This window comes from Grampus griseus (genome assembly GCF_964374135.1).
Source record: "Grampus griseus genome assembly, chromosome: 2".
In the NCBI taxonomy this organism is placed as follows: Eukaryota; Metazoa; Chordata; class Mammalia; order Artiodactyla; family Delphinidae; genus Grampus; species Grampus griseus.
The window spans coordinates 106194174-106222167 of NC_139018.1; the positions used below are offsets into that span (position 1 = coordinate 106194174).

General features: G+C 46.3%; 1 protein-coding gene across 12 annotated transcripts; it reads left to right on the top strand.

Annotated features, from left to right (window-relative positions):
* TPM1 (tropomyosin 1) lies at positions 1 to 27859 on the top strand. 12 transcript variants are annotated; one of them, XM_082647099.1, is made up of 10 exons: positions 8 to 254; positions 1352 to 1477; positions 13497 to 13630; positions 15939 to 16056; positions 17272 to 17342; positions 17601 to 17676; positions 18646 to 18708; positions 18996 to 19065; positions 20499 to 20577; positions 22010 to 22208. In XM_082647099.1, exons 1-10 carry the CDS (start codon positions 141 to 143, stop codon positions 22011 to 22013), a joined length of 855 nt encoding a protein of 284 aa, XP_082503225.1. In that variant the 5' UTR covers positions 8 to 140; the 3' UTR covers positions 22014 to 22208. The 12 variants fall into 12 exon arrangements, with proteins under 12 accessions (XP_082503221.1, XP_082503226.1, XP_082503225.1 ...); XM_082647094.1 differs by lacking the exon at positions 17601 to 17676 and adding an exon at positions 18115 to 18190 and having other exon boundaries at positions 18 to 254; XM_082647095.1 differs by lacking the exons at positions 20499 to 20577; positions 22010 to 22208 and adding an exon at positions 25780 to 26974 and having other exon boundaries at positions 1 to 254.
* Positions 27860 to 27994: the final 135 nt, after the last annotated feature.

Consider the following 27994-nt stretch of genomic DNA (forward strand, 5'->3'; position numbering starts at 1 on the left):
AATGCGGTCGCCCCCTTGGGAAAGTACATATCTGGGATCAGCAGGCGGCTGTGCGCTCGCACTCCGGATCGGCCTCCCCACCGCGCTCTTGCCTCCCCGCTCCCGCCGCCGCAGCCCCAGGGCCGCTCGCCGCCGCCACCATGGACGCCATCAAGAAGAAGATGCAGATGCTCAAGCTCGACAAGGAGAACGCCTTGGATCGAGCGGAGCAGGCGGAGGCCGATAAGAAGGCGGCGGAGGACAGGAGCAAGCAGGTCTGCCTGCGCCTTTCCGGCCCTGCGCCGGCCGGTCGCCCGCGCTCTGCCCGCCGGGGGCCCCCGAGCCCCGGGACCCGGGCCTCGCACCCCTTCCCGGCCCCTCACTCCGAGGACTCGGGGAGCCACCCCACTCCAGGGCGTCTGAGAAGGGAGAAGGGAAGAACGAGACTCTGGCTTATTCTAACTTTTTCTCTCGTCTGGGGACGCTTATTTCCCTTTTCTGGTTCCCAGAGCCCGCGAAGTCCCTTCAAGTCCTAGAGGCACTTGATTCTCAGGATGAGAAATCAGTTTTGGATTCGGGGGCAGGGGAGAGGAGGAGGGTTGAAGGGAATCAAGTCCAGAAAGTGTTAGAAGTTCTTCTGGACTTTTTGACTGGGGAGTATAAAACATTCAACTGGGAAGGGGGGACGCGAGGGAGGGGGGAGGGACAGTCACACAGTTTATTCCTAAAAACAAAGATGGACAGACTAGAGAGTACGGCGGGCCGGGGAGACGGGGGCGTTTTTCTGCACCCCCAAGTTGTGGGCTTGAGCCCGCTGAGACCTCCGCAGGAGTCTCGCCCCGGGGGCTGGGGTGGGGTGCGGAGTGGGCTCCGCGCGAGAGGAGGGTTACCTAGGGACCCTTGAACCCCAACTCGGCGGCGCCTCACACCCGAAGGGCCCCAGCCAACTCGGTGCCCGTGTTTTGTGTGTGTGTGTGTGTGTGTGTGTGTGTGTGTGTGTGTGTGTGTAACACCCGGTCCGTGCCGGCCGGCCGCGCCCGCCCGCCGCCGCCCCCCAGCTCGAGGAGGACATAGCGGCCAAGGAGAAGCTGCTGCGGGCGTCGGAGGACGAGCGGGACCGGGTGCTGGAGGAGCTGCACAAGGCAGAGGACAGCCTCCTGGCCGCCGATGAGGCCGCCGCCAAGGTACCCTGGGCGCGCGGCGCGGCGCACGAATGGCTAACTGTCTCTCTCTCTCTCCCTCCCTGTCTTTCCCTTTCTCTCTCCCGCTGTCCCTGTCCTTCTGGCTCTGTGCACCCACACCCCTCCCCTGCGGGATCACGCTGCCTGCTGCACCCCCCCTCCCGTCCCCGTCCCCCACGGCCAACTCCCAGCTGGAAGATGAGCTGGTGTCGCTGCAAAAGAAACTCAAGGGCACCGAAGATGAACTGGACAAATACTCCGAGGCTCTCAAAGATGCCCAGGAGAAGCTGGAGCTGGCGGAGAAAAAGGCCACCGACGTAAGTGCACGCACACACTGCCTCCCTCACCTCCTGCCCTGGTGGCCGCTCTGGGGTCACCACAGGGGCCAGAGAGCAATGGAGGAGGGTCACCTCCTCTTGCTGGAAACCCGCACACAGCCTGCCGTGGCTCAGAGCACTGGATGCTGCCTCCGACTGCTACTGCACACATTCATTTTTATTTCATCCATTCCTCTTTCTTTTTCTCCTTCTTTCCCCCACCCCTGGGGGTGGAGGGGGGTGGGTGAGAAGCTGGAAGAATACAGTAACTGAAATTGGACTCTGGAGGTGAACCCTGCTCCATGGTGGCAGAAAACCTCCGAGGTGTCATCACCGAGGTTTGTGCAAACAGAATGCCTAGTTTTCTCCACTTTCTTTCCTTTTGCCATCTCTGGTGGGTGGCAAGGCCTGGTTTTCGGTGGTGGGTCTAGTCAGGACACAGACTAGAGATGGCACTGAAAAAATGGCATGGTGCTACTTAGAAGGCTAAGCTTGATGGTGGGCCACAGAAACACTTGAGGCCTCCTTACTCACTAGGGAAGCTTAATCCAGCCCTTAAGATCTGCCTGGGAAGACGATATTTGCTTGGGTCTGCAGTCTGAGGGCACCAGATCCAGAAAGTAAGCTGGGAGTTATATATAGCTCAGTGCTTTATATGGTATAGTGAGCTAGCTGCCCCCGACTCTCCTGCTCACCCCACCCCAACCTGTCAGCCGCTGACAACCACCACATAGTTTCAAGGATGATGCACGCAGCACAAAAGCTCTGCCAGCATTTTGTCCACTGCCCTCTGGAATCCTTTTAGCCGAAGAGCTTGCCTCTTCTGCTGCATGAGTCAAGACAAGCATTAGATTTCCAGAGGACCGACTTCGTTTCACACCATTCTAGAAGCTAATTAAGCCTAGAGGCCCAATTAGGAAAGAATTCGTTGGGAAGTTGGTAACTATTTCAAGAATGTATGAGCACCAGGGAAACCTATGCCCAGAAAGTTGAACTACCAAGTGCAGCAGCAGAATTTTTTGTATGAGAGTAAAGTGTAAATTGCTGGAGGATCTGGGTCTTGAAATCAGTAAGGCTTTCTGTGACATGAAAGGCACGAAATGTAATCTCCGAGTGTGCTTTGTAAATGAGGGATCCAGACACAGGACATTTAGAATCTGACAAAAAGAAAGTTTCAGTGAAAAGCAAGGTCCCTGGAAAGGGGGTTCAGGGAAACACTGATTTAGGTAAAATATTTAAGTTACAAACTACCTGGCTTTAGAAAAAGAGCCAAAAAAACGCATATAACTCTGCGCCAGTTTTGTGTAATGTAGATCAGATGTCTGCTCCGTATATGGTTAAATGGAGGATGTCTGTCTCCCCGAAATTCTCCAGCAGGACGTTTATTTAGCTTTTTCAAAAGAGCCGCTGATAGATCAAGGAGAGATATTCCTTATAAGGAAAAGAATGCAGAGAATTTGAAAATAGCCCAGTAAGACTGAAAGCAAGAGAAGGAGAAAAATCTACTACGATCTTAAGGGGAAAAAAATCATAATTATTGTAACTATGTGGTTCTATCATGTCTTTATTGAAAAGTCTTGTTTAATGGTGCATTGGAATGAGGTGAGGCAGAAGTGGCAAAGAGCATATTTAAAGCCAGCTCGGTGGGGGAGGGCGGAGCCAGGAGGAGAGGGAGGTTTTTGAAGCTGTGTTCTTTTCTTTGCACTGGAAAATTATCCCTAATATGGTACACTTTTTTTTTTTGGTAGTATATTGATCATCTTCCCCTTTAAGACATTTTAGGTTGTTTGGAATCTGTAGGGATGTGCAAGACATTTGTGAAGAAATGCTATATTTAGAGTGATTCCTAGCTAGTAAAAATAGTGAAGACTTGAGGAGGAAGAGACAGATGTCACTAGAGAAAGGTAGGAGAGAGGTCAACTTCCTGAGGTAGAATTGTATTAGGACATTGCACTATTACTCACCAATGTAAAACAGTTTCACATTTTTCTACTACTAAAAACATTTTTCTATTAATTTACCAACACACTTTACAGATCCTATTCCAGAAATGGGCTCTTCCTAGCTTGAAAGGTTGTAACTTGCAAGGTCGGATCTCTGATGGTTTTGTTTTGAATTTTTTGTCTTCCCTCCACATAAGTGAGGCTGAAGGGGATCAAGCGCTCCATTTTGTCTCTGGCCCAACCCCTTCCCCAATAACTGTGATGTCTCTGACATCTGCAGTATGTAAGTCTTTATTCCCTGTAGGTCTTTGCTTTCTAAATCAGTGATTCTCAACCTTACCTAAACAATCACCTAGGATGGTTTTAAAACTTAAAATCCAGGCTGTACCCCAGGCCAATTAGAATCTCTGGGAGTGGAATGCAGGCATTAGTATTTGTTAAATACCCAGGTGATTCCAATGTGCAGCCAAGGCTGAGAACAACTGTCCTAAACTCTTGTATAATGACATCAGTGTGAAAATGAACTCACCTGAAACTGACTTTCCCAGATGTTTGAAAAGCAGGACATTAAGTCACTAGTTGGCTGCTTAGAGCATTTGCACCTGTCCAGCAGTTTCTGCTTCTCCTGGAGGCTCCCAGATGCCCCCTTCTCCCACCCTCAAAGTTGGAGGTCCCCAGTCTGTACTCTTAGGGAAGCAGTTGTGACCTCCCTCCTGACTAGATGAACTGTGTGGAAACAAAGCTAGAGGCTCCACCTACAGGATGTGAGGGCCCATGCTGGGCTTTGTGAGAGTCTCAGCAGAGGGAGGCTGTGAGAAAGTCCATAGCAAATGAGTCAGAAAAGCAAGGCGCTTCCTCATTAGGGCTTTGGCGTAGGAGGGGGTTGTCAAGTGTGTTTTCTTTTTCTTCATTATTCCCACACTTAAACACATAGGAACTGACTTGAAGGGCCTTCTGTGGGAAAGGTGAGGAAAGAAAGCTGTGAGACTTAGAAGACATTTAAAAACGTAGCCGAAGGGGAGAATTGGCAGAGGGTGGTTCCCAAAGATTGTGTCCGCTTTGGTTTTCATCCAGCTGTAGCCAGACCCTCTCATAGGGTTCTGTAGCCTTCCTTGGTGTGCCTTTTAAGACATCTCAGTCCGGCCCAGAATTGGTCAGATTCCAGAAGATCTCAGAGGCTGATCTAAAACCAGAGAAGGTTGTAACTAGAAGGGACCCTTGAGATGATTGTTTTTGTGGAAAGGAAAGTAAGTCCCAGATAGGCTGGCGGGCTTGAGGTCCCACAGCTGGTTATAGGCCGTAGCCTGACTCTTCAGACAGTGCCTGTGTATTTATTAACTAAAGCTATCATTTTAACTACGTACAAGGTATTGTGCTTAGTGCTTTCTGTCATTTCATAATCCTCACAGCAATCCTATGAGAAACGTACTACTATTAACCGTGCTTTTACAGATAAAGTCAAGTTGTTTTCCGTCACACAACCAGGAGAGAACCAAAAGCCAGATTCTAACCTAGGGAGACAGCATTTAGGAGGTTTAACCTCTATGCAATACGTTAGTGGTTTTCCCTTCATGAGTTTGGAGGGAAGGAGAGTTGTGGTTAGGATCTTGTGTTCTGGGGTTCTTTACATCGAGGAACAATCCCTTTGGGGGTACATTCAAGCCCCAAACCCCTCGCTCGGCTTCTCTCCTTCCTGGGCATGGGAAACTGGCAGTCCCGAGCGGAGCGCTCCCGCCGCCAACAGGCGGCACCGTCGCCCTTTGCAGCCAAATCCGTTACTCGGGTTCCCCACGGCGCAGGGGAGGGGCGCTGGGAGTCGAAGTAACACCCTCGGCGCGTTGGCCACCCTCCCGCTCACCAGGTGCCCCGGCAGCCTGCGCGCAGCGCCTGTCAGCCCCGCGGCCGCGAGCATGCGCGGTGCCTCCCGCGGTTGGAGAATTCCCGGGGTCCGCGGCGCGCGCCCCGCCCCGCCCTCTGGGCCCGCCCCCGGCTCTCGCGCACCCGCCTGCGGTTCGCCTGCGCAGCCTAGGAGGTCGCGACTTCCGGGCTGTGCCTGGGCCGCAGGGGGCGCTGCTGTGGCGCGCCGCGGCCTGGGCGGGGTGGCCGGGCTGTCGGAGTGCGGCAGCAGCAGCGGCGGCAGGAGCGCAGCAGCCGGCCTCTCCCGGGGCAGTCCGCCAGCCTGCCGGCCCGCCGCCGCCCGGCACAATGGCGGGGAGCAGTTCGCTGGAGGCGGTGCGGAGGAAGATTCGGAGCCTGCAGGAGCAGGCGGACGCCGCGGAGGAGCGCGCGGGCAGCCTGCAGCGCGAGCTGGACTACGAGAGGAAGCTGAGGGAGACCGTAAGGGACCCACCCATCACCCATCCCCGGAGGCGCCTTCTCCCCAGTCGGCCCCACCTAGCCCTGCGGGGCCCCCCGGAGCCCACCTTCCCCCGCCACCCCTCCCCCCGCCTCGGGGCGCACCTGGGCCCGCAGGTGTCGGGCTCTGGGGAGGGGCGCTGCCCGTTCACTTCAGCCCTTTTCATCTCGCTGGTCTAAAGAACCGAGGGAGAGTTAGTGGTGTTGAGAAGGTTCTGGAAGCAGCTCTTTCCCAGAAGGAACTCTATGTCTGGGGTGTTCGCGTTCGGCCCGGCGTCTCGGGTCCCCCGGCATGTGCCCTTTGCGCTGCTGGTATTATTTACTCGGAGAGTGGGGACGGAAGAGGTCCCTTCTTTTGGAAATCCGTTCTTTTGGGAAGGGCGCTAACAGGTCATGTCTGAGGCATTGTCTGGCTTTGGGGCCCGGGGATGCTAAACTCCCCCATCCCTGTTTAGCCTTGGTTTCTTGAAAGCCTGTTTCTCTGGGGGTGGTTGAGACACTGACAGCGCGTGTTCTGACTTAGTATGCGGCCCTTTGCCCTTCCCTTTCTTAACCATCCCTCCTCCCAAGTTCTCCTGTACAGGTAGATGTTCCTTTGTTACCGAGTCTCGAAAAAGTTGGCCAAATAGCTACGATTATTGGGTGTTTTCTCCCGCCGGCTTCCCCTCCCCCACGTTGAGTGTAATACCTGGCTTCCTTCCTTTCCACTAAGGCAAATGCATCCAGCACACCGGAACAGGATTTCAGAGGTAGTTAAGGCATTTGCTGTTTGTTGATTTTTGAGTGTGTGTGTGTGTGTGTGTGTGTGTTAAATCAGGATACTCAAACACCTTGGGAATTTTATGACAAGCGCTCATGTGGGGTCCTTCTGTGCTTAATAGAGGCGTATTCTGAGTTGAGAGGTGTATGTAATGGCATTATGGCTGGCTGCAGAAGCTATGAGACCTGTTTTGCATAAAATACTTAGAAGCAAATGGGTCCTCTTGAAAGGAAGGCCTAACTAGATGAAGTTTCAGATAAAATAGGCAGGAACCAGGAAATCAATAGGCAAAAGATCATTTTCTGTAGAGGACAAGACAGCAGCGGTCCCATGGATGTCTCTCAATTTGGCCAGGCAATGAATGAATTCCGACTCCCTCTCTGGCTCGCAGTTGTCCTTGAACCATTAGAACCAATAGAACATGATGGATAAGAACAAAAACTCTGGGCCCAGGCCGCTAGGTTTTGAATCATTTAACTTCTCAGTCCCTCGACCGTAAAATGTGGGTAATGGTACCTGCCTGTTGTGAGGATGAAAAGTGTGTGTAAAGAAGTTGCAATGGTGCTTAGCACACTAGAGTAAGTGCCTTGCATCAGCTGGTATTAGAACTGCTCCACACTCGGCATCGCTCATTGCTCCTTTGCTTTCAGTTCACCAGCTGTCAAAGGGTCTTAAAGATGGGCTGCTCATTTCACTACATCTTAAAACACTCCACTTCAATGCTTCTAATCAATTTTTTTTTTCTTTTTTCAACTTGAACGGAGAGAGGACACAGGCAGGCTGGAAGGAATGTTTGGTGGGTCGAAGTGGTATTAGTGGTGGAAGTCAGTAGAACTCCCCTCCCCCTGCTAAGAGAGGGAATATGTGGTCCTGTACAGGAAAGCCTCTTATGGACTGTTGGCCTGGTGATCGATATTAGACACAGAAGATAAATTTTATGAAGGGCACATTGTTACTATTTTGCTCACCTTCTCTTTTGGGCTTAGTTTTTATGACAGTACTCTTCCTGGGCCAGTTGGGTAAAGATAATGCTTTCGTTCTTTTCAAAGCTTTATATTAAAAGTGGTTTAGCTTCAAAAATTTTTAAGTGATTTTTGAAAATAGTCCATCCGGATGATTGGATGGGCACAGAACTTTTTATGACGGCAACTTGAGGACTGGGTCAGACCACTGAAGAAAGAATTTCAGATTGAGAGGTGTTCCTAACTTATGAAACTGGAACTTAAAGGTAGCTAATTGAAGGTGGTTTCTTGGTAGTTGTCAGGCATAGCTGTGAGTTAAGCTAGCAGTCACAGTTTCTCTTGGCAGCAAGGATAAAAATTTAGTGACAAAGTCATGAGCCACTGCAAAAAATATTTGGAGAGTTGGCCCTAATTCACATTCTCAAAGATTCAGACAGGCTGTAGTTAATTGGCCCTATTACAACCAGCACTTAACTTTGGAAAAAGCAACCATCCCTTTTTTTTATACTGGTTTGTTTTTCCAAGTTGTGTGGGCCCTTCAAAATTTTGGAATGAGGCTACTTTGCTTGGTGTAATGGTTGACTCCAGGTCTTGTGACCCACTAGGGTTTTGTTTGTCTTTTGTCCTTATCAAAGAGGGAGCAGGAAGAAGGCAGTCTGCCTTCCTTCTTTCTGGATGATACTCAGCAAACAAGGGCACTTAACAGTTGCAGCCTGTAGGTTCTTAATTGGTAACTTCATTAAATCACAGGAAAAACCAATTTACAAAAATTCCCAGCCCCTCCCCTCCTTAGAGTTGGTAAATATTTCTGAAAACAGGAATCTAAAAGTGCATTTTGTGTCCCCATCGCCCCCCCCCCCCCGCCAGGGTGGCAGTAGCTGGAGTGTACATATACTCTGGCTTTCTGCTTTCATCTATAGGCAAGGCGAAGGCACTACAATACCCTGTTCACATCCCTTCTCACTCATTACACAAAAATGCCTCGTGAGTTACAGGCTTTGCTGCAATAGAGAGATTGTTTTTAACTCTTATCCATGGGAGTGCCCCTTAATGTCATCCGTGTTTTTTTCCCCTTTCCTTACCATATAAGGGCAGAAGCTTAACTTGGCTATAGGGACTTGGGTCTTACACAGTAAACTGGGTGAAACTTTCTCTGTACATCTACAGTTCGCATGAAATAAAAAGGCCTGACCTTTGATCATCCCATGCAGTACTCCAGTTCAGGTAGGACTTTGAACATACATTCCAGAGGATTTATTTTTAGGATATAATATTATTCTCCTACAATTATTTCTTCTTAATTGTCCTCACAGAAATACTTGTTTTTAAAGTAAAAATCATTGCTATTTTTAAATTGCCTTTAGTTATATTGGCTAGAACACCTGGATTTCATGAAAATCTAGGCCCTGTAAAAGTTCTCTTTCAAGTCAGACTTGGAGTAACATTTTGCTATATTGTGTGGGCGTGCCCTTGATATCTATTGTAGTTTCTTAGGTAGCTGGTACCTTGTGGAAGGGATTGGGGGGCACATGCAGCTCTAAGACACACGTGTAGAGCGCCTGGTGGTTGTTTAACAACAGATCTGCAGGAAGACAGTTGGTAACCTTTACTAATATAGCAGTCTCTTTTCTGAGTAGTTCATTACATGTTGGGACCCAATAGCACTTTTGAAATGAAAGAAACTAGCATCCCAAAGACTTCACCAGCAGTGTCAACACATGAGCTGTCGTTAGAAGCTAACCCAGTACACGTGGGTGACTTCCATGCCTGGAAATAATTTGCGTCTGGGGTCTTGACCCTTCCCAAATGCCTTGTTATTTATATCTGCTTTTTAAATAACAGATGGTCATGTGTCTGTAGGGTTTGTACTGACAGGCAACAGCCAGTTAAGTCTTAAGTAAACTGCCCAGGTGCTGTGATGGAAAGAACCTTAGAAAATATCTAAATAAGCCTCAGAACTCAGAGAATACATACCAGGGATAAAAGCTAGTGCAGGTGAGAGATGTGGGCCTTTTGAACATAGAGCATAATCCACCCCCGCCCCCACCAAAAAAAAAAGTGAAAATAAGGGTGTCCTTAATTAATTTATGGAATTGAGTATATCTTGAATTCTAGAGAACCAAACTAAGTTGTGATCAGACCAGTATGGTGAGGCCTGAGAAGCCAGTGAGAGCCCAGGTTTTTCCCGGGGGAAGCTTATATAGAGATCGATACACCCCAGACACTGCTTTCAGATCTGGGCTGTTACCTACAAGCACCTTTGCCCATCCTGCTCTGAAACCTCTGGGGCAGCAGGCGTTGGTTTCTGGGGTTGAGAACAAATGCTCTGTGTCCTTGTGTGAGCTGGTACCGCCCTGGTGTTACTTGATGATGTTTTCAATTTTATACGACACCTTTTTTCCAAATGGATTGAGAGGACTTGTTTAGCGGATGATATTCAGTACAGTAACCGTTTTTCTAGTCCTGGTTAGGTTCTTTCGCTGAAGGCCTTTTTTCAGGTAGGGGGTTGGAGTCAGGGTGGCTGTAGAGAACCTGCTGCTCTGACGTCAGAAAGCAGAAAGACTCCATAGGTGAGAACCACCAGTTCCAGGGCTTCCATGAGGCTCCAGGAGGCCTTGAGAAGGGAGGCAGGCATGCCAGCACGTTGAGGACCAGGGGACTTTGGTGCTAGTCTTACCTGCCGCTGATGGCTGTGACCTGAACATGTCAAAGATCCCTCCCTCTTCCTATTTTCTCTTCTACAAAGAGCTAGATGAGTGGTTCCCACAGGATTTTCCAGCTTCTTTGGATGGTGGGTGGGGTAGAGGGGGGGGTTGCTTTTTTATAGTGCAGATTCCTGTCCTCCTTTCTGACCTCTTGAATCAGAATCTCTAGGGATGGGGCCTAGAAATTTGTTTTGTTTTTGTTTCTTTTTTTAAATTTTTGGCTGCATTGGGTCTTTGTTGCTGCGCGCAGGCTTTCTCTAGTTGCAGCCAGCGGGGGCTGCTCTTCGTTGCTGTGCATGGGCTTCTCATTGTGGTGGCTTCTCTTGTTGCGGAGCACGGGCTCTAGGCACACGGGCTCAGTAGTTGTGGCGCACGGGCTTAGTTGCTCCGCGGCATGTGGGATCTTCCCGGACCAGGGCTCGAACCATGTCCCCTGCATTGGCAGGTAGATTCTTAACCACTGAACCACCAGGAAAGCCCGGAAATTTGTATTTTTAATATGCATCTCCTGGTGAATTTGGACACCCAGCCAGTTGTGGGAACTGCTGGACAATGCCTAGGGACCCCTCCAGCTAAACATCTTAGACCCCGTTTTGTGGACCACCCACAGGTCTGTTCTCTGTGTTGCCCCTGTCCTGGCTCCTAGAACAGGTCTCCATTACCAGTTGTTGTTCTGGTGCCGTATACGAGGCCTATTGACTGGTATTTCCGTAGGGCACAACCCCTAATGTAGGTTCTACAAAATGCTCCTGGGGAAAAGGAGTTAATGACATTTATAAAACAGTATCCAGAGCTAAGGGAAAGAACGGTTAGAGTGGAGGCAATAAGAGGGAAGAGGGAAGAGGGAAGATTTGGATTGATGGGCGTCCCTCTCGGGTAGGGAGATCTTTCGTGCAGAGGCAGGAACGAACGTGGGGTGCTGTCTCCTTACTCTCTGATGCCCCAGGTGTGTGGGAGGCCAGGGACCTGGACTGGCCTGGCACCTGGAGGGTTCTTTCCCCGGAGTATAAACAGTCTCCTCTCTGTGAGTCCAAAGTCCTTGAGGTTGGGGCCCAGATCGAAAACAGAACAGGAAGCTTAGAGTGTGGTGGCTACAGAAATTGTTTTGAAAATCTTGTTGACATTTCTCTGGCTGCAGCACCTATAACAAGGATATTTAAGAAAAGGGGGAAAAATACTTCTGAGTACATGACCTAGACACTCTGCTGAGGTTTTTTTGTTGGTGGTGTTTTGGAGGGTGGTTTTTGTTTTGCTTTTCATTTTAGTTTTCAGCTTTCAGGGTTGCTTGCTTGTTTTCCCCCATTCATGAAATGAATAGAATTTTACTAGAAATGGAAAATATAGAAAAGAAATCTGACCTGATCCCAAAGTATACCCTTAATGTATACCTCCTTCCGGTTTCGTTTTGTTTTGTTTTTTTACATGGGGCTAAAAACTTTCTAAAGTTTCCATACTTAAGAAATGTGTTATCCCTATTACCCTCATCCCTCCTCCAGAAAACTCCCAACATTCACCTGCCAGACCTGGTGGAGCCCATTACTAGCTGTGTACCTGCAGTGATCTACTTTGTGGGCCAGTGCAACTGTTAACTGACCTCGGATTCATTTCACATTTTCCCCTGCTCCCTGCCTCCAACAGCCAATTATTACTACATAGTTAATTTTGTGTGTGTGTGTGTGTGTGTGTGTGGTACGTGGACCTCTCACTGTTGTGGCCTCTCCTGTTGCAGAGCACAGGCTCTGGACGCGCAGGCTTAGTGGCCGTGGCTCACGGGCCCAGCCGCTCCGCGGCATGTGGCATCTTCCCGGTCCAGGACACGAACCCGTGTCCCCTGCATCAGCAGGTGGACTCTCAACCACTGCGCCACCAGGGAAGCCCCATAGTTAATTTTTGAAGCGATAAAAGTGTATTTGCATGTTTTTATAAAAAGTCCTTCACCATGATTGTAGATGCCCTAATCACCTCTCTTTCCCAGAGAGAACTTGACTTTTAAAATTTTACAAATCTAGATGAGCAAAGAGCAGAATGTTCTCGTGTTCCTTTACTTCAAGGCCATAATCGTAGACTCTAACTACATGTGCATTTCAAACTGTGTATCATGGGTCCAGAAACTAAAAAAGTTGCTTTTGTTTAAATTAGGTTGGTTTTACTCATTTTGTTCAGTAGACCTTTACTGAGCCCATACTCTGTGCAGTGAATTGTGATTCCTTGCACATAAGAAGCTTACAGTTGAGTAAGGAAGACAGGACTGTAGGTAGAGAGCTAGCATAGTCCCAAAGTGCATGTTGTAGTTTTTAGAAAACTTCCAAGTGTCCTAAAAACCCCATCACCCCAGGAAAAGCACACATTCAGAGTGGATGAGGAAACAGTACCAGATTAACAAATTCTGTCTTTCACTTACGTGCATAATGTTTAAACAGCCATCAATGCAAGTGTATGTAATGGACCGGTCCAGGCTTGCAAGTGTGCTGAGGCTTATAGTAACAAATGCTCATAACTGTAGGTAACCATTGTATCTCCCAAAAAGAAACATCTTATTTCAGAGATAGATACCAAGTAAAAACATTATCTGTACTGCTTTTCTTCTAAGGAATTTGAAGCTCTTTTTGTAGCAACCTTGACTTGTGAGAAATTCCTGTAGGCGTATGTCACAAACGCTTGGGAAATTTGTCTTGGCCCTCTTCCAGTGTGACCAGTTATTCTAAAGGGGTGCTGAAGGGCAGGGGGCTTGCTAGGTTTTGCTGTGTCTCTGTATGGTGTATATTTTAGAACCACTGAATTTAAAAATATTTTAGTTCCTAAAATATTTAATAAAGCCCCTTTGAGAACACAATCAGCAGAAAGGAGAATTGAGACTCCCGAGTCCGAGTCCTCGCTGTGCTGCTCTCGTCTTGTGTGACTGAGCCTGGGTAAGTCCCATCGCCTCTGTCCACACCTCAGGCCCCACCGAGTGAGGTGGCTGTGATGAAGCTCCCCCTTAACAGGCAGGTAAAGCCAGCGTGTTGAAATCCGTGGAGGAAGAGAACCAAGGGAGAGAGTGTTGCTGATGGTCGCTTTGTCTGATGAGGATGATGTGTGTGGATCTGCATATACCCCAAGGTGGACATTCACTGGGTATGTCAATGGATGAACGTATCCGACAACTCCAGAGTTGACCAGGGCTTGTAACGCACTTTAGGGTGGCTCACCACAGGGCCCAGGCTTCCCATCTGGAACCAGTGTTTCAGCCCCTCCTGAAGGCACTACCCTCACTTTCTCTCCGACACTGAAACGCCTTTCACTCTCTCTATCCAGGCTGAAGCCGACGTAGCTTCTCTGAACAGACGCATCCAGCTGGTTGAGGAAGAGTTGGATCGTGCCCAGGAGCGTCTGGCAACAGCTCTGCAGAAGCTGGAGGAGGCCGAGAAGGCAGCAGACGAGAGTGAGAGGTGAGGACCCCTCGTCCAGCCCACCTGTTAGCACAGCCTTTCCTCCTGGTGGAACGGGAGGGCTTCTCTGATCTTGGGCCTCTAAGAATTTTACAGTACCTTGGTGGCACTATTTCCTGACTTGATCCAGGTGCAACTAATGGTTTTGTTCATTTAACATTAGTGGGACACCTTTGTGCAAAGCACTGTTTTAAACCCCAAGGTTACAAATAAGAAAAAGACGCCATTCCTGCTCTCTTAGAGCTCACCACCCAGCGAGGGAGATGGACGTGTAAACGGGAGGTTTTAGGGATGTGTTTTGGTTCTTTAATTCCTACTGACCATGGAGCAGTTATGCATTTTTTTTAAAAAGATGACTTTATTTAAAAATATACCAAGGAAGCCGCATAGCACAGGGAGATCAGCTCGGTGCTTTGTGACCACCTAGAGGGGTGGGATAGGGAGGGTGGGAGGGAGGGAGACGCAAGAGGGAAGAGATACGGGAACATGTGTATGTATAGCTGATTCACTTTGTTATAAAGCAGAAAGTAACACACCATTGTAAAGCAATTATACTCCAATAAAGATGTTAAAAAACATGAAATATACCAAGGAGGCTTAGGCCGAGGTAAATACAGTATGGGCTGTCAGTTGTCAAAGAGCCCAAGAAATGAGAGGAAGAGAAAGCACAGATAAAACAGAAATACGATCCACAAAAGTAAATTGTTTTGGACTTAGTAAAGCCGATAAGACACACGTGCATAGGTAAGTACAGTGAGATCTGCATGTCTGCTGAGCATGCTCCCACTATGACCTGACTCTACCTGACTTAGTACCCCAAGATTCAGCCTTGTGGTAGTAAAGGAAAACCAGGGCCATATCAGCCATCGTGTATTCCACCAGGCATATTCTCTCATGTTCAACTGTTCAAGTTATTGTACTCATATTACTTGGAAGCACTCCAAGAAAGACTCCACAAGACTAGAGAGAGTTCTGCCCTTCGAGGGATGACAAAGTATTGTGATGTCTCAGACACTGGCAGTGTGTTTCTGCGCTGTGACCTGGGCAGGTGCATGCAGTCAGTCATTTTGTCCATTTCTCCGTCTTTGAGGTGCATTTCTGCCCCCTGCCACCATGGATAAAGAATGATTTCAGACTTTAGGATTAAAGAAGCTCTTTAGCTGAAGTTTTCAGCTCCTTATTCACTGTTGATTATTGATTCTTTTCTAATCAAGAGTTTTGGAATTCTTAAAGATGACTCATCATCTCTTACAGTGTACATATAACCAATGGTTTTGTGGCTGGCTTCTTCCTGAAATACACTTGTTAGTGAACCTGAAAGGAAGGCAGTCTGGCAGTGTTAGACATTGGAGTAAAAAGGTATTTAGAGATCATTTACTCCAGTCCCCTGGTTTTACAGATGAGAAGACTAGGGTTCAGAGACTGGTATGGCCTGCCCGAACTCTCAAAGAGAATTTATGGCTGAGCCAAGATGCAGGTCTCCTAAAATACACTGTAGTGCTTCATTTAAAAAAAAAAAAAGTGACTTATTTATCTTACTGCCTAGTTAGATTTTGGTAAACGAATCCCGTTTTAACATAATTTGTTATTGCATAAATCTGTAATATAGGTCAATTAACATTTTCTAAAACTTACCACCATGCTGAAGGATCCAAACGTATACATCAGCATAGAAGATGGTGTTGGTCCTGCCTCTCAACACCTCTGTTATGAGTTTTATTATAGGCAAAACTCAGTTTCTTCTCTAAAATATAGGTCAACCCACATGAAATTGCCATTTTTGCAGGTCCGATGTGGTCAAATACCAGCAATTTCATTTGCTTCAATCTAATACTTACATTTGTGGCTAAAGGGGTAAGAACAGCTACTTTCTTTGTGGGAGGGAAGTACATGAAGATAAGTTTGCTTTCGTTCTAACTTTGGTCCATTTTTAAGCTGAAGCTTCCCACCAGAAAAGGGCAGAAGTCCCATTATTTATATAGCAGGTAAAGCTTGTTGACCTTCCCATGCCTCCCACATTCAAACAGGATCCTCACATGGTACCTTTCATTTCACATTAGCTGCCTGGACAGTGTCAACAGTACCAAAAGTGTAACCTTTCATTCACAATAAACAGAGAGAGGGAAGTGTATGTCTTTTCTGCCTTCAGCTCTAGAAAGTCTTGTTTCATGGTTTGGAAGATAAAAGTAGCTCTGTGCTCTGTTTCGGTCTGTCAGTTACACGGAGCCTCACAAACCACTGTGGTGCAGGGTGAGTTCGTGGAGGTCGCCTCTAAATCTTGGGCCTTCCTGCATGTTATCCTTTTCAGAGGCATGAAAGTCATTGAAAGCCGAGCTCAAAAGGACGAGGAGAAAATGGAAATTCAGGAGATCCAGCTGAAAGAGGCCAAGCACATCGCTGAGGATGCCGACCGCAAGTATGAAGAGGTCAGATCCTGGGGCCCAAGGCCTTGTGGACTCCCAGCCGCGGGGGCCCAGGAGCGGGGGAGCAGTGTACAGCCTTGCGTTCTTCAGTGAAACCATCTGCTTCCTTAGCAGAAATGGGTGGTTTTGAGAAGCAGAGTTCCTTTGTCCCCAGAAAACGGTTCTCAATTTTGATCTGCTAGGGGATCAGTTGCACTGGGAAAGACCAAAGCTTTTTTTGTGCCCCCATGCCTCCTCCCACCCCCCGCCCCAAACACACACACACAAAGACCAGGACAAAAGTTCTCTGGTCAGGAGAAGGGAGAGTTGGGCCTCTTGTGTTTTGTGGAAGGGACCTCTCATGCTGTCACCACACAAGCAGTTCTCCCTAGTGTGATTCACCTGGCACAGCCCAGTTCAGTGTAGAGACACAGACCATGCACTTGCTCCCTAGATTCATGGAGGCCTTTCTGTCTGTCCTTCTCTCTCCTCAACGTTCACAGGTGAATCACCTCCTGGTCATGCCCCATGAAAGCAACCTCCTGTGTGATAACAGAGCCCACATGACTGTGTTAAGGTTTTAGTTTTTCCCTTAATGTACTATGGCTATCCTGAAACAGCACTGACTCTTCGTCATCATCATCTCCCATCTCCAGGTTACACTATGCCCACTAATTTTGAAATGCTTCCTAGGATCCCTTCTCTCTGGTCCTTTCTTCCACTGACCTCATTAGTCACCTCAGCAGCTTCTCATGTCAGCCTCTCTTGCTGTTTCTGTTGGCATTTGTAGCCTGCTGCACACAGAGGGAGTCGAGGTACAGAGCTCTAGATGGATGGAGTTCTCAGGATTATTTTCAGTCTTGCAGCCCCGCCTTTTCAGCATAAAAGGTGTATATCTCATCACACTGCTAGTTTGGAGATTGTGAACTTCATCTCTCTCCCTCCTTCCACGCTTGGTCTGGCTGCTATGTAACTATACAGGCCTCACCTAGGTAGGACTAAAGATGAGCCAGCCCACCCATAACTAGCCACGCTGGGTCTTGGTGAGCAGAAGCCTCTGGCCTCCTCTCCATGGGCACGCCTGGTGGAGAGTCGCTTCTCTCCAGTGGACGGGAAAGAGGATCATCTTGTTTGGAGGCAAGGACTCCTAGGGGCTGACGGATCCAGTCCTCACCCCACACCCCTCCTCAGAGCTTGGAAGCCCCATGGTGTGTGTGTTTTGTGTTTGTTCTGCTGCAGGTGGCCCGTAAGCTGGTCATCATTGAGAGTGACCTGGAGCGTGCAGAGGAGCGGGCTGAGCTCTCAGAAGGGTAAGCGGGCCCGGCGCCAGGAGGCTGTGTGTGGGGTGCTGCGGAGCAGTGACTAAACAGCATGACCTTCTGGCAGCTGCACATTTACCTGTTTCAGCTCCGGGCTCCTTAAGTGCTCATTTGACGTGGATGAGCCACGAGTATGGAACACGGAGGACTTGCGTGGGGTGTCTATGTATGAATGCGTGTATCACTGCATGCCTTACCTGCACACTGATTTTGAGAATGGCCTTGTGCATTTCCTGTGTCCACTAACAGCCAAGTTCGACAGCTGGAAGAACAATTAAGAATAATGGATCAGACCTTGAAAGCATTAATGGCTGCAGAGGATAAGGTACTGATGGCTCATGGATGGGTTTTAGGTTTAACTGCAACCCAGGCGTCTTTCAGCTTCCAATGCCTACTGGTTCATTTTTATAATGACTGCACCTTCACTACACCCTCTGCTATCTTACACCTTGCTTTAAGTGCTTTCTTTGGGTCCTTTATACTCCTTTGTTTTTCCTTCATAAATGCTCTTTGGTGCAGCCAAAAAAGAAGCCAAATTATCACACTTCGAGGTTGTTGGATTTTGTCACCCTGCCTTTCTGCTGTGTCGGGAGCAGTGTCCATGGCAAAATTGAGCGTTTTAGTACCTTGATGATTTGGCTACTTTAAGGCAGCCCTTTGTTCTCTAGGACTCGGTTTTCATTTTTTCCCATCCCTCTCCTTTTTCTCTCCTCCTTCCTTTGGCTTGTCTCCCACCCTTTCTACCTCTGATCGAAAACGTTAGCAAATGTGCCGAGCTTGAAGAAGAGTTGAAAACTGTGACGAACAACTTGAAGTCACTGGAGGCTCAGGCTGAGAAGGTAGGCCAGGAGCACGGCGTGGGGGAAAGGCACCTTTAAGAGCTGCTCTAGAGACACCCCCTTTTTCTCTTCTGGGGCCCTGCCAAGGAAAGGAGTAATCCATTAGACACTTTAGCAAATGGCGTCATTTTGAGGCAATTTCCTGATGATTATCAATAACAGATTCTTTTTTTTTTTAATGGAGAATCTATTTTATTTTGAGTATGTGAGTCATCTGTAACAATTTAATTTAAACCAAGTGCCAAATGGATAAGTTATCTTGTTCTTATCCCATGTAAAACAATAGGCAGGAAAACAGAGAATGCATTGTTGTATGCCATTTGATATCAGAGGCTCCATTACCTCCTAAGAGATCCTCAACATCTGTTGGCTGGGCTGACACTTTCGTTGTATTAGAAGACCTCAGTATAGGGTGAACTATGGCCTGACATCTGGAACATTCTTTCTAATTACAGTACTCGCAGAAGGAAGACAAATATGAGGAAGAGATCAAGGTCCTTTCTGACAAGCTGAAGGAGGTAATATTAAGGGTGTTGTGCACAAAGCCAGCTGGATTGAGTTTGTTTTTACGGCACTGTTCAGGGCTTTTTCATTTTCAAGTTAGAATGATCCAGGGATTTTCAGGGGTGGTCTTGGAGAGTGAGCTGTGCTCGCCACCTCTCACTGTGGTGACTGACTGGCAGGTGGTCTCAGACCCCATTCCTGGGTGCCAGGCTTGATTTTCATTCTCTAGTTTCTCTATATTTGTAGCTACTGGAAGCCTAAAACTTCCCAATTCTGATTGAAATAAATTGAATTATTGCAGGCTGAGACTCGGGCCGAGTTTGCGGAGAGGTCAGTAACTAAATTGGAGAAAAGCATTGATGACTTAGAAGGTAAGATCTTAAGTTTTATTTTTAACTTAATCCTTATGGCTGAGTAGTGACCCGGCAAAGTCATTTTCCAATCATTGCGTCCTCCTTGATACACTTCTTTGCTCTTGCACATTCTTCCTGTCTGCCCTTTGGGGTTTTCATTCCGTGGCTCTTAAACTCTCTGTTCACCAGATGACCGTTAGCCACCAGACGGGGCCCATCTCTTTTTGTAACAGCAGATGCCAAGCGGCTCTACTGCACACTCTTCAGAAGTGTGGCAGGTTTATTTCTCACACTGAGTGAGGTGGTCATAGGTGAGAATGACTGGTGTCTTTTCTGTCTTTAAGTGGTATCTCATTATTGCCAGGATGGTATGGATTTGTTTTTAGGCACAACTTATCTTCCCCCAAGTGCGAATTCAGTGTAAGGGTTTGGATTTTTTTTTTTTAAGTTACTAATCATCTTGGCATGTGCTGTGTATCCTGACGGGGATGGAGGGTAATAAGGCACTACACTTTGACATTATACTTCAGCACTTCTCCACTAAGATATTTAGGTTTTATTTTAGTGACACCCTCTCTGTCTCTCAGAAATCCTAAATGTTGAACTCTGAGGCTGTGAAAAAGAAAGAAAAAAATATATAAAATATATACATCAAAGGCAGAAGTGGCTAGAGAAGGGACTGGAGGTTGGTGCAGATGATAACCAAGCTGGTGGAAAAGAGCAAATGACAAATGGTTGCAGAACAATCTGCCAAATTGCGGCAGAGTATGAAACCTTCATCAGAAGAAGAACTGAATTGCAGACTTGGCACAGCAACACCATAAAAAGCGTGGCTCTCCTCGCTTTTCAAGCCTCCTGGACCAGCCAGGGCAGCTTGAGTGGGCAGACCACAGGAGTAGTCTGGATGACGCCCAGAAATCCATACCCCCGTGGTCTAGTTTGGTCCGGAAGTCAGTGGTTTCAGGGTGGAGCCAGATAAGGATTACAGACTGTAGTCACAAATTGTTTCTTCAAAACAATGCCCTTGGATATTTTTTCCACTGTTTATAGTGGCAGGTGGCTGACTACTCCAGTGTAATGAAATTATAGCTCTATAAAAGAAAGATGTTCTGTTACCCCTCTCCCAACCAGGAGACAGCCTTGTGTGGTTTCGTTCAGGGTTTAACATGGTTTACTGATATACCTGCCGTATTTGTTATGATTTTCATATTGAGTTTCTTGTTTTATTTTCTAATGGGTTTTGTTCTTTTTGTTTTTGTTTTTGTTTCAATTTTATTAAAAACAAAACGCACGCCTCCTGCATTGGCCACCTGCTGCGGCACCAATTCCTTCATGCATTGCCCTTTTCTTGCTGCTGTGTCGGGATGGTGTCCATGCCACCCTCACTCACCCTCCATCTCTTGATCACTCTCCATGTCCTTGCACCTCTGCCTTCCACTTCCTGGTCATAGACGAGCTGTACGCTCAGAAACTGAAGTACAAAGCCATCAGCGAGGAGCTGGACCACGCTCTCAACGATATGACTTCCATGTAAATGTTCATCCACCCTGCCTGCTCACACCCGTGCCCTCATGCTAATATGATAAATTCGCCACCACTCCCTTCTGTATCTCCAGAATCTCCATCTTTACACCTTTATGCTCACTGTCTTTGCATAATCTAGGATAGTCATTGTTTTTTCACATTCTACTAACATAAAGGCCAAGTAGATTGTCTGTCTATACAAAACCATTTTCCTTTCAGAATCCATTTATTTCACATTGTCTCAGCTAGATTGTTCCCATGAAGCAGTGAACTGGAATATGTGTGACTTGGGCACTGTCCTTTTAGGAAATTAAACTAGGCTCAAGTAGAATTGGTAGGCCACGCAATTGTGCAGGAATTTCCCAAGAAATATCAAAAGGCGGTTTCCTGAGATTCAGTTAAATACAATGTGAACATTTTTCGTAAAAGAAATAATAAATTTAAGGAACCCAACACTGTCAGATGACTGAGGCTCTCAGAGAAGGGAAATTGATCCAGAACAGCATAAAGAATGTTGCTGTAAGAAGTCACATTTTCCTTTTAAGGATTCTAGACAGAAATGAACCCTCTGCCGGGTAGCCAAGCCTTTAATTTTCTGTTTATATAAAAGAATTAACATACAAACACCACAACCTGTGTCAAAGAGATAGAACATAAAACACAGATTGTGTTATATGAGTTTGGGAGTTAATGGCCCAGCTTTTACTACTGCTGGGCAGTAAGAGTGGAGTAGGTAGTCTTAATCTCACGAGGACCTGGAGCATACACGACTAACTTACATATTACTAACCAAACCTGAATGTTAAGCTGGATCTGCCCCTCTAAATTCTAACCTGGAATGTTTCACAGAGGCTTCCTTTTAATCTCATAAGATGGCATTGAATTCCACATAAGCTGGAAATTTCAGTTTCCTGGCCCACCTGTCATTCCTTTACCCATGCAGAAAAATGGTAGCTTGAAGAGTGTTGACAAGTGCCTGCTGCCTTATAGATTATAGAATCGCCACACTACCCCTTGAGACATGACTGTCACCATGGAAACTAGAGAGAATTCCATCCTCTCTTCCCTCATTTGTAAATGAGGGGATGGATCAGATCATGTGTCTCTCAGTGCTAAAATGTGGTGATTCTATGAGAAAAGCTTTTAGCATTAAGTATGGTTAAATATTCTGAAAGGTGGGTTTAGCTTAAAATCTGTTTTTAAGTTCTGTTCATGGGTCTTTTGCAATGAAACTCCCCCAGAAGGGGCTTGTGCTGGCCTCGGGTCCAGACACTGGTGGGCAAGGATAGACATTGTCCTGTAGGTGCGGCTGGCAGCGGGTTTTGCATGTCTGCTTCTTACCTGTGTTTCATATGCTGCTCTCATCTGTTAGTTTAGCTTCCCTGTTTTCCATTGTGCCACTTTTTTCCTTTTTCTCCCACCTTTTCTCTTCATGCAGATAAGTCTCTTTGCTTCACTTCTCGCACGACCCCTTCATCAAGCTGGATGTCCCTCCTCTCTGAGTTCTGCAGTTTGTCTCTTCTCCAGCTGACCCTGGTTCTTTCTTTCCACATCCTGCCTTAGGGCCAGGCACACACTGTGCTTCCTATTGTACAGAAGCTCCTCATTGCAGTGTAAAATAAACACTGTGTAAGCTATTTCTGTTTGCTATTCTTTTTACTTATTTATTGACATTTTAGTTTCAACACTGAATAAAACTCCAAATCTTCATCACACATATGAGGGTTAATTTTTGGCTGCTGCTTTGCTCTTTTTTTTCTCCCCCCCGATTCTGAACATCATACATTAATACCAAAAGACTCTAAAACAGTAGTTCCTTGCGGAACTTTTAAAAAAATACCCATGCCTGGGTCCCTCTCAGAGTTTTGGTTTGCAAGCGTTAGAGTGAGGCCTGGGCATGTGTGTCTTCTTAGGGATTGAGATGGCTCTGGTATGTAGTACGGGTTGAGAACCCGTACTTGTGCTTGTTGGAGCCGGAAGATCTGCCTTGAGCAGTGCCTTCCTCTGCCAGATGTTTAGTTGGGATGTGGTGAGCCCTCTGTGTTGGTGTTTAGATAGTCCTGCTTGGGAGGGTGTGGCTGCCACCCCACATTGCTAGGAACTTACATATCAGAAAAGGTGAAAAGGAATGTGGATTCAAACAGTGTAAGTTGAGGTTATCGTTGATCATCCTTTTACAGCACAAAGAACAGTTAAAGCTTTTTAAAAGTATATTCATTCCTCAGCCACCTTCATTTTGATCATGAAATGACATTCTTAGGTTTAAGGAACATACGATTATGTTCAAGTCAAGATTTATTTTTGTACTCTTAAGCGCATCATGTATTCTTTAGGAGGGGTTGTACTTAAGTAAATCTTTGTAGTAATTAACTTTTTTTTTTTTTTTTGTGAACATCTTTAAAGCATAGCCATTAAAGTTGGTTCTTTTTTTTTTACCCCTTAAAAATAGTAGAGGGCTTCCCTGGTGGCGCAGTGGTTGAGAGTCTGCCTGCCGATGCAGGGGACACAGGTTCGTGCCCCAGTCCGGGAAGATCCCACATGCCGCGGAGTGGCTAGGCCCGTGAGCCATGGCCGCTGAGCCTGCGCGTCTGGAGCCTGTGCTCCACAACGGGAGAGGCCACAACAGTGAGAAGCCCGCGTACCGCAAAAAAAAAAAAAAAAAAAAAAAGTAGAAATTGTTCAGTTATAGTTTATCAGTTATATTTATAAATTCAAAACCAGCAATTAAGTGATTTTTTTTATAACACATCACAAAATTAGAACTTAAAAATGATGTGGACTTTTATTTCTTCATTCCCAATATTTCTCCATCCTCAACAGTCTGGCTATATTTCTCCTGTGTTTTAAATGTGGGTGACCTTCATCTGTTTGTGTATAGTTTTTCTTAGCCTAAGAGTGTTTATATACCCCTGTATTCAAGTAAATTTGGACAAATTGAAAATGTCAGTCACTCTACAAAACCTCAGAAGAGAGTAAAAATACTCTTTTTAAGAGGTAAGTGTATTTAATAATGGTATAGTGGACTTTTAAAAATTTATAATTTAGACAGTGTCTCTCCCTTGAGAGTGTAAAGTCTTCAGTAATTTCTTGTTTATCTTTTCCTAAGGTTTCTTGGGCCTGCTTTTGACTATGATTCCTGCCTTGTTCTTTTAAAATTCAGAGTAATAGAAGTGGGCCCTTCTCTGAGTAACCCTGCTTTCTGCCATAGATAAAATGACAAGTCTGAAAGTTCTGCTGAGCAGATGTTCAGTTAATTTTGGAGGCACATCTGTTTTTTGAAAGCCCTTCTGGAGATTTTCACACTTCCTATAAGTATATTCTACAAGGGGAAATGGGAAACTGATGGATTGGAAGGCAAATCTGGAATAGCCCAAGAAGGTATGGGTGCACAGGAGGTTAAATAGCTTTTTGATTTTATCAAGAAATTGTTGGGGCCCAGGCTTCTAGCTCACAGGGTCAGGCCATATGTAGAGGCAGCTGCTGCAAGAGCCTTGGTTGGACCAAACCCCAAAAGCATTGCTTGGCACTAGACATCCCAGACATTGGGGAGGTAGAACAGGAGGGAAGAATACTTGCAAACATATAAGTGTTCGAGGCACACCAGTTCCATGGCAGCTGAAGTGGAGCAGGTCCAAAGGAGGATGTGGTAGGGACAGCTGTCATTTAAGCTGCATTCACATTGACCCTCTAGATTCTCTGGGATTTCTCCAGAGTTCTTCCATCCCAGTTTGGCTGTACATTGGCTCAGCAGACTAAGACATCCTACCTGCCTTTGGTGGTATCTCCCACGCGATAGTGTGAATGTGCTAGTGGGGTATAGATTTTGCACCCCTCAAACATGCAAGATACCATGAAAGGTAGGAAGGATGTGGTAAAGAGATGAAGCAGAAATGTTCTTTGCCCTCAGTGAGCTGGCTATCTTGTGGGAAGATAGATGAGGGAAGCAAGTCTGAACTAACAGATGGTGTGCATTTAGAGTCAGCAAGGAATAGAGACAGTGATTCTGACTGGGCGCTCCCTGGAGGAGGTGGCATTTGACTGGGGTTTCGAATATTCAGAAAATTTGGATGGACAAAGAAGACAACGCAGCAGATATTCCAAGCTAGAAAGCACGACGAATATAACGTATTCCCCATCTCCTACCATACATGAGAGAAAATTAAAATAAGAATTGGATCAATTTCCCCACAGACCTGGGGGCTAGAGACGGAACCTTTTTCTTTTCCCCGGGGCATAGGATTATCGCTTTTCAAGATCATTAAGTTAGAGTTTTGTGGGTCTAGGTTGTCACCGTCATTGGAAGCAATAATGTATTCTCCAGCTTTTCATGGTAAGTGCCAGGTTCTTGTCCTTGTTGGGGCATCCCCTGGACCACCAGATACAGACTGACTCTTGCCAAGTGAGCAGATTACATGCCCGAATGTAAAATGCTTTTCACACTGGTCTCCATGTGGCTGTTTGAGATTTTATTCATTTTATACACGTCCATCTAGCACCAGAGAATGCCATCCTCTTCAGAAGGTCAGCAGTTAAATTTTAAGTCAGTTTTGAGTGGAGATAAATGCTTGTTCTTTTGCTGTTTGAGTAGGGTAACACGCCCTGTATCTAGGCTGGACGAGAGTTCAGAATTTGCACCCTGTATCACAGCAACTAGGGGAGGGACAGTGAGCTCAGTTCTGCTGTTAATGCAGCGGCGGTAGCCCCTCTTGGTGCTACCTGAAAGGAAAGCCAGCCCTGGGAGTGGAGATGAAAGGGGTTCCAGGGAGAGGTGAGCAGAAATGGGCAGGTTGAGGTTTTGCAGGAAGCTCTCAGCTGAACCCTTGCAAGGAGTGGGCTCGCCTCCAGCCCTGCTCCTGTTCCTGAGGCTGTTTCCAGAAGCTGCATTCAGCCCGGTTTACACAGTGGTTTTACTGAGATGCATGAGGAACATACCCTCTCTCTGTCCTCCTCCTCGAATCCTGCTTCTCTCTTTCCCTCCTGTCCTTCCAAGAGAGGCGTCCTGGCTCTCCCTAAGTCTGCCAGGCCTTTTCCATCCGCCCTTCCTGGGCACAGGACAGCTGACCACAGGGTAAGGGTAACCTGTTCAGCAAGTGACTGGCGCCCGAGGTACCTCTGTGTTCTGTCTGTGAGCTCCCTCTCACCAACTCCAGCTAACCTCTCTTCCTTCTGCCTCTTCTCTTCTGCTAACCTGCTTGCTGACCTGTACAGACGAACTCTACCAGCAACTTGAGCAAAACCGCCGCCTAACTAACCAACTAAAGCTGGCCCTGAATGAGGATTAAACTTAAGTGGGAGAGAACCTGGGCTGAATTCTAGGAACGCAGCCCATGGGCAGGAAATCTAAGACTGTCATACCTTCACCTAATAGGGTTGAAAACGATTCCTTTTTGCAGAATTGAACATGAATCAGTTGAAAGGCTGGCCTTGCCTGCATTTTCCTCTCATATCTGGAATAATTAAGTTCTCTTTAATCCCCAAACCACTTTTATGGTAAAATTACATCTGTGTATATGGATCAATGTTTATAATCAATTCAGCACTCATCTTTGCAAGAGCAGGTCCTCTTGTTTGAGCTGATACATAATGAGGACCAAAAAAATGTTTTCTATTTCCTACAGAGAACTGAGTCTTGCTTTAAGTTAGAAAGCCAAAGCAGAGGGGTGTGTATGGGTATAAGTATATATATATATATATTATATATAGGATGTGATATATATAATATATATTCCTATTACATATTCATATTTCTAACTTCTAAGTATCTGGTATAGTGTTTGAAATATGATTACCTATGCTTGGGCAAAATAGCTTTTGAAAACGAGTTCATGTCAGAAGTCCCTGATTGTCTGAAAGGTATGCTTTTTATTCAATCTAACAGTGTTGTTGGATTCTGGTGAGAATGTCATGCTAATAATAAATAGAGCACTGTGAAAATAATAATAAGAATGTCCTACTGGAGTGTGCATGAAACGTGTTGGTAATTTTTTTTTAATGAGTAACAGAAATAAATCATTGAAAAAGTTGTCAGAAAGCCTATTTACGTCATCTTTGTTTTCTGTGAGACTGTGTTACAACACAACTCTCAGACCTTAACTGCCTGTAACTCAGAAACGTCTGCTGTTAACTTCAGTGCTGCAAGCACCTCTCCCTGTTCCCACGGCACATGACCAGTGAACCTTCACCAACCCCACCTGCATTTTGTCCTCAGTGGATTGTTGGTGGAGGTTCACCTGGCCACTCTGTGAGAACCTGCTGTGCCTGTAGTTCCTTCGGGTCCAAGACAGCTTCCCCTTCGTAGGTCCTTGTCTGGAAATGAGTAATGTCTTATGAGCATGCCTGGCCCTAATCATCTCATCCTGTGTTTGTGATTGATGTTTGCCTGCCTAAATGTACAAACCACCACTGTGTCCAAAGCGCAGCTATTCATGACTTAATTTTCTAATCCCACCACAGAGAAAGTGGCTCATGCCAAAGAAGAAAACCTTAGTATGCACCAGATGCTGGATCAGACTTTACTGGAGTTAAACAACATGTGAAAACCTCCTTAGCTGCGACCACATTCTTTCATGTTGTTTTTGTTTTTTGTTTTGTTTTGTTTTTAAACACCATGCTTACCATGAAACCCCTTAAATGCATTTTTATTTACTTTTACCACTGTCACAGATACATCCACAAAGTACCAGCTAGATCAGGGGTGGGAAAGACACACACACACAGGCAAGCCCGTGTCAAGGCGACAATGATTTAAATGTGCCATTTCCCAAGTTGACGTTGCCACACTTCGTAGAGAGTAGCAACACAGTATGCTTAGTCCAGGAATCCTTGCTGAAGCAGAAAGATTTTCACTCAAAGTGCCAATGATACATGAACAGGAAGATTAATGTTGGAAACACAATCAGGTGTGGATTGGTGCTACTTTAAACAAAAGGTCCCACTGTGGTCTTTCATTCAATATTGTACAATTTAGAATTCTGTCCAACACTAATTTATTTTGTCTTGGGTTTAATGATGAGGTGAGACTACGGATCCTGTCTGGCAGAATTCACTAAAGCCAAGGGTTTGTAAGCCAACGTGCTCTTCTAAGGCTTCTGTTTTCTTTTAATTGGCACATTTGCAGTTCGTTACAGCTCGTGGGATAGCACGCGATGTGGATTTCCACCATGTTCAAGTGAAAGATTTAGGCACCACGTACAATGGTGAAGAAAAAACATTGTCTTAAGAGTTATAACTGTATGGAAACCTTGTATAATGATATGGAATAAATACACATTGTAGGACATTTTCTAAATGGGGTGGTCCTGTCATTTGTACTTTTACTTTGTGAACTTTAGATCGCGTGATCGACCTACCTTCCCTCACACATGTTTCTTAAAGCAAATTACTATCCCAATGTCCAGGAGGAAACTGGGTTTCACGTGTCATC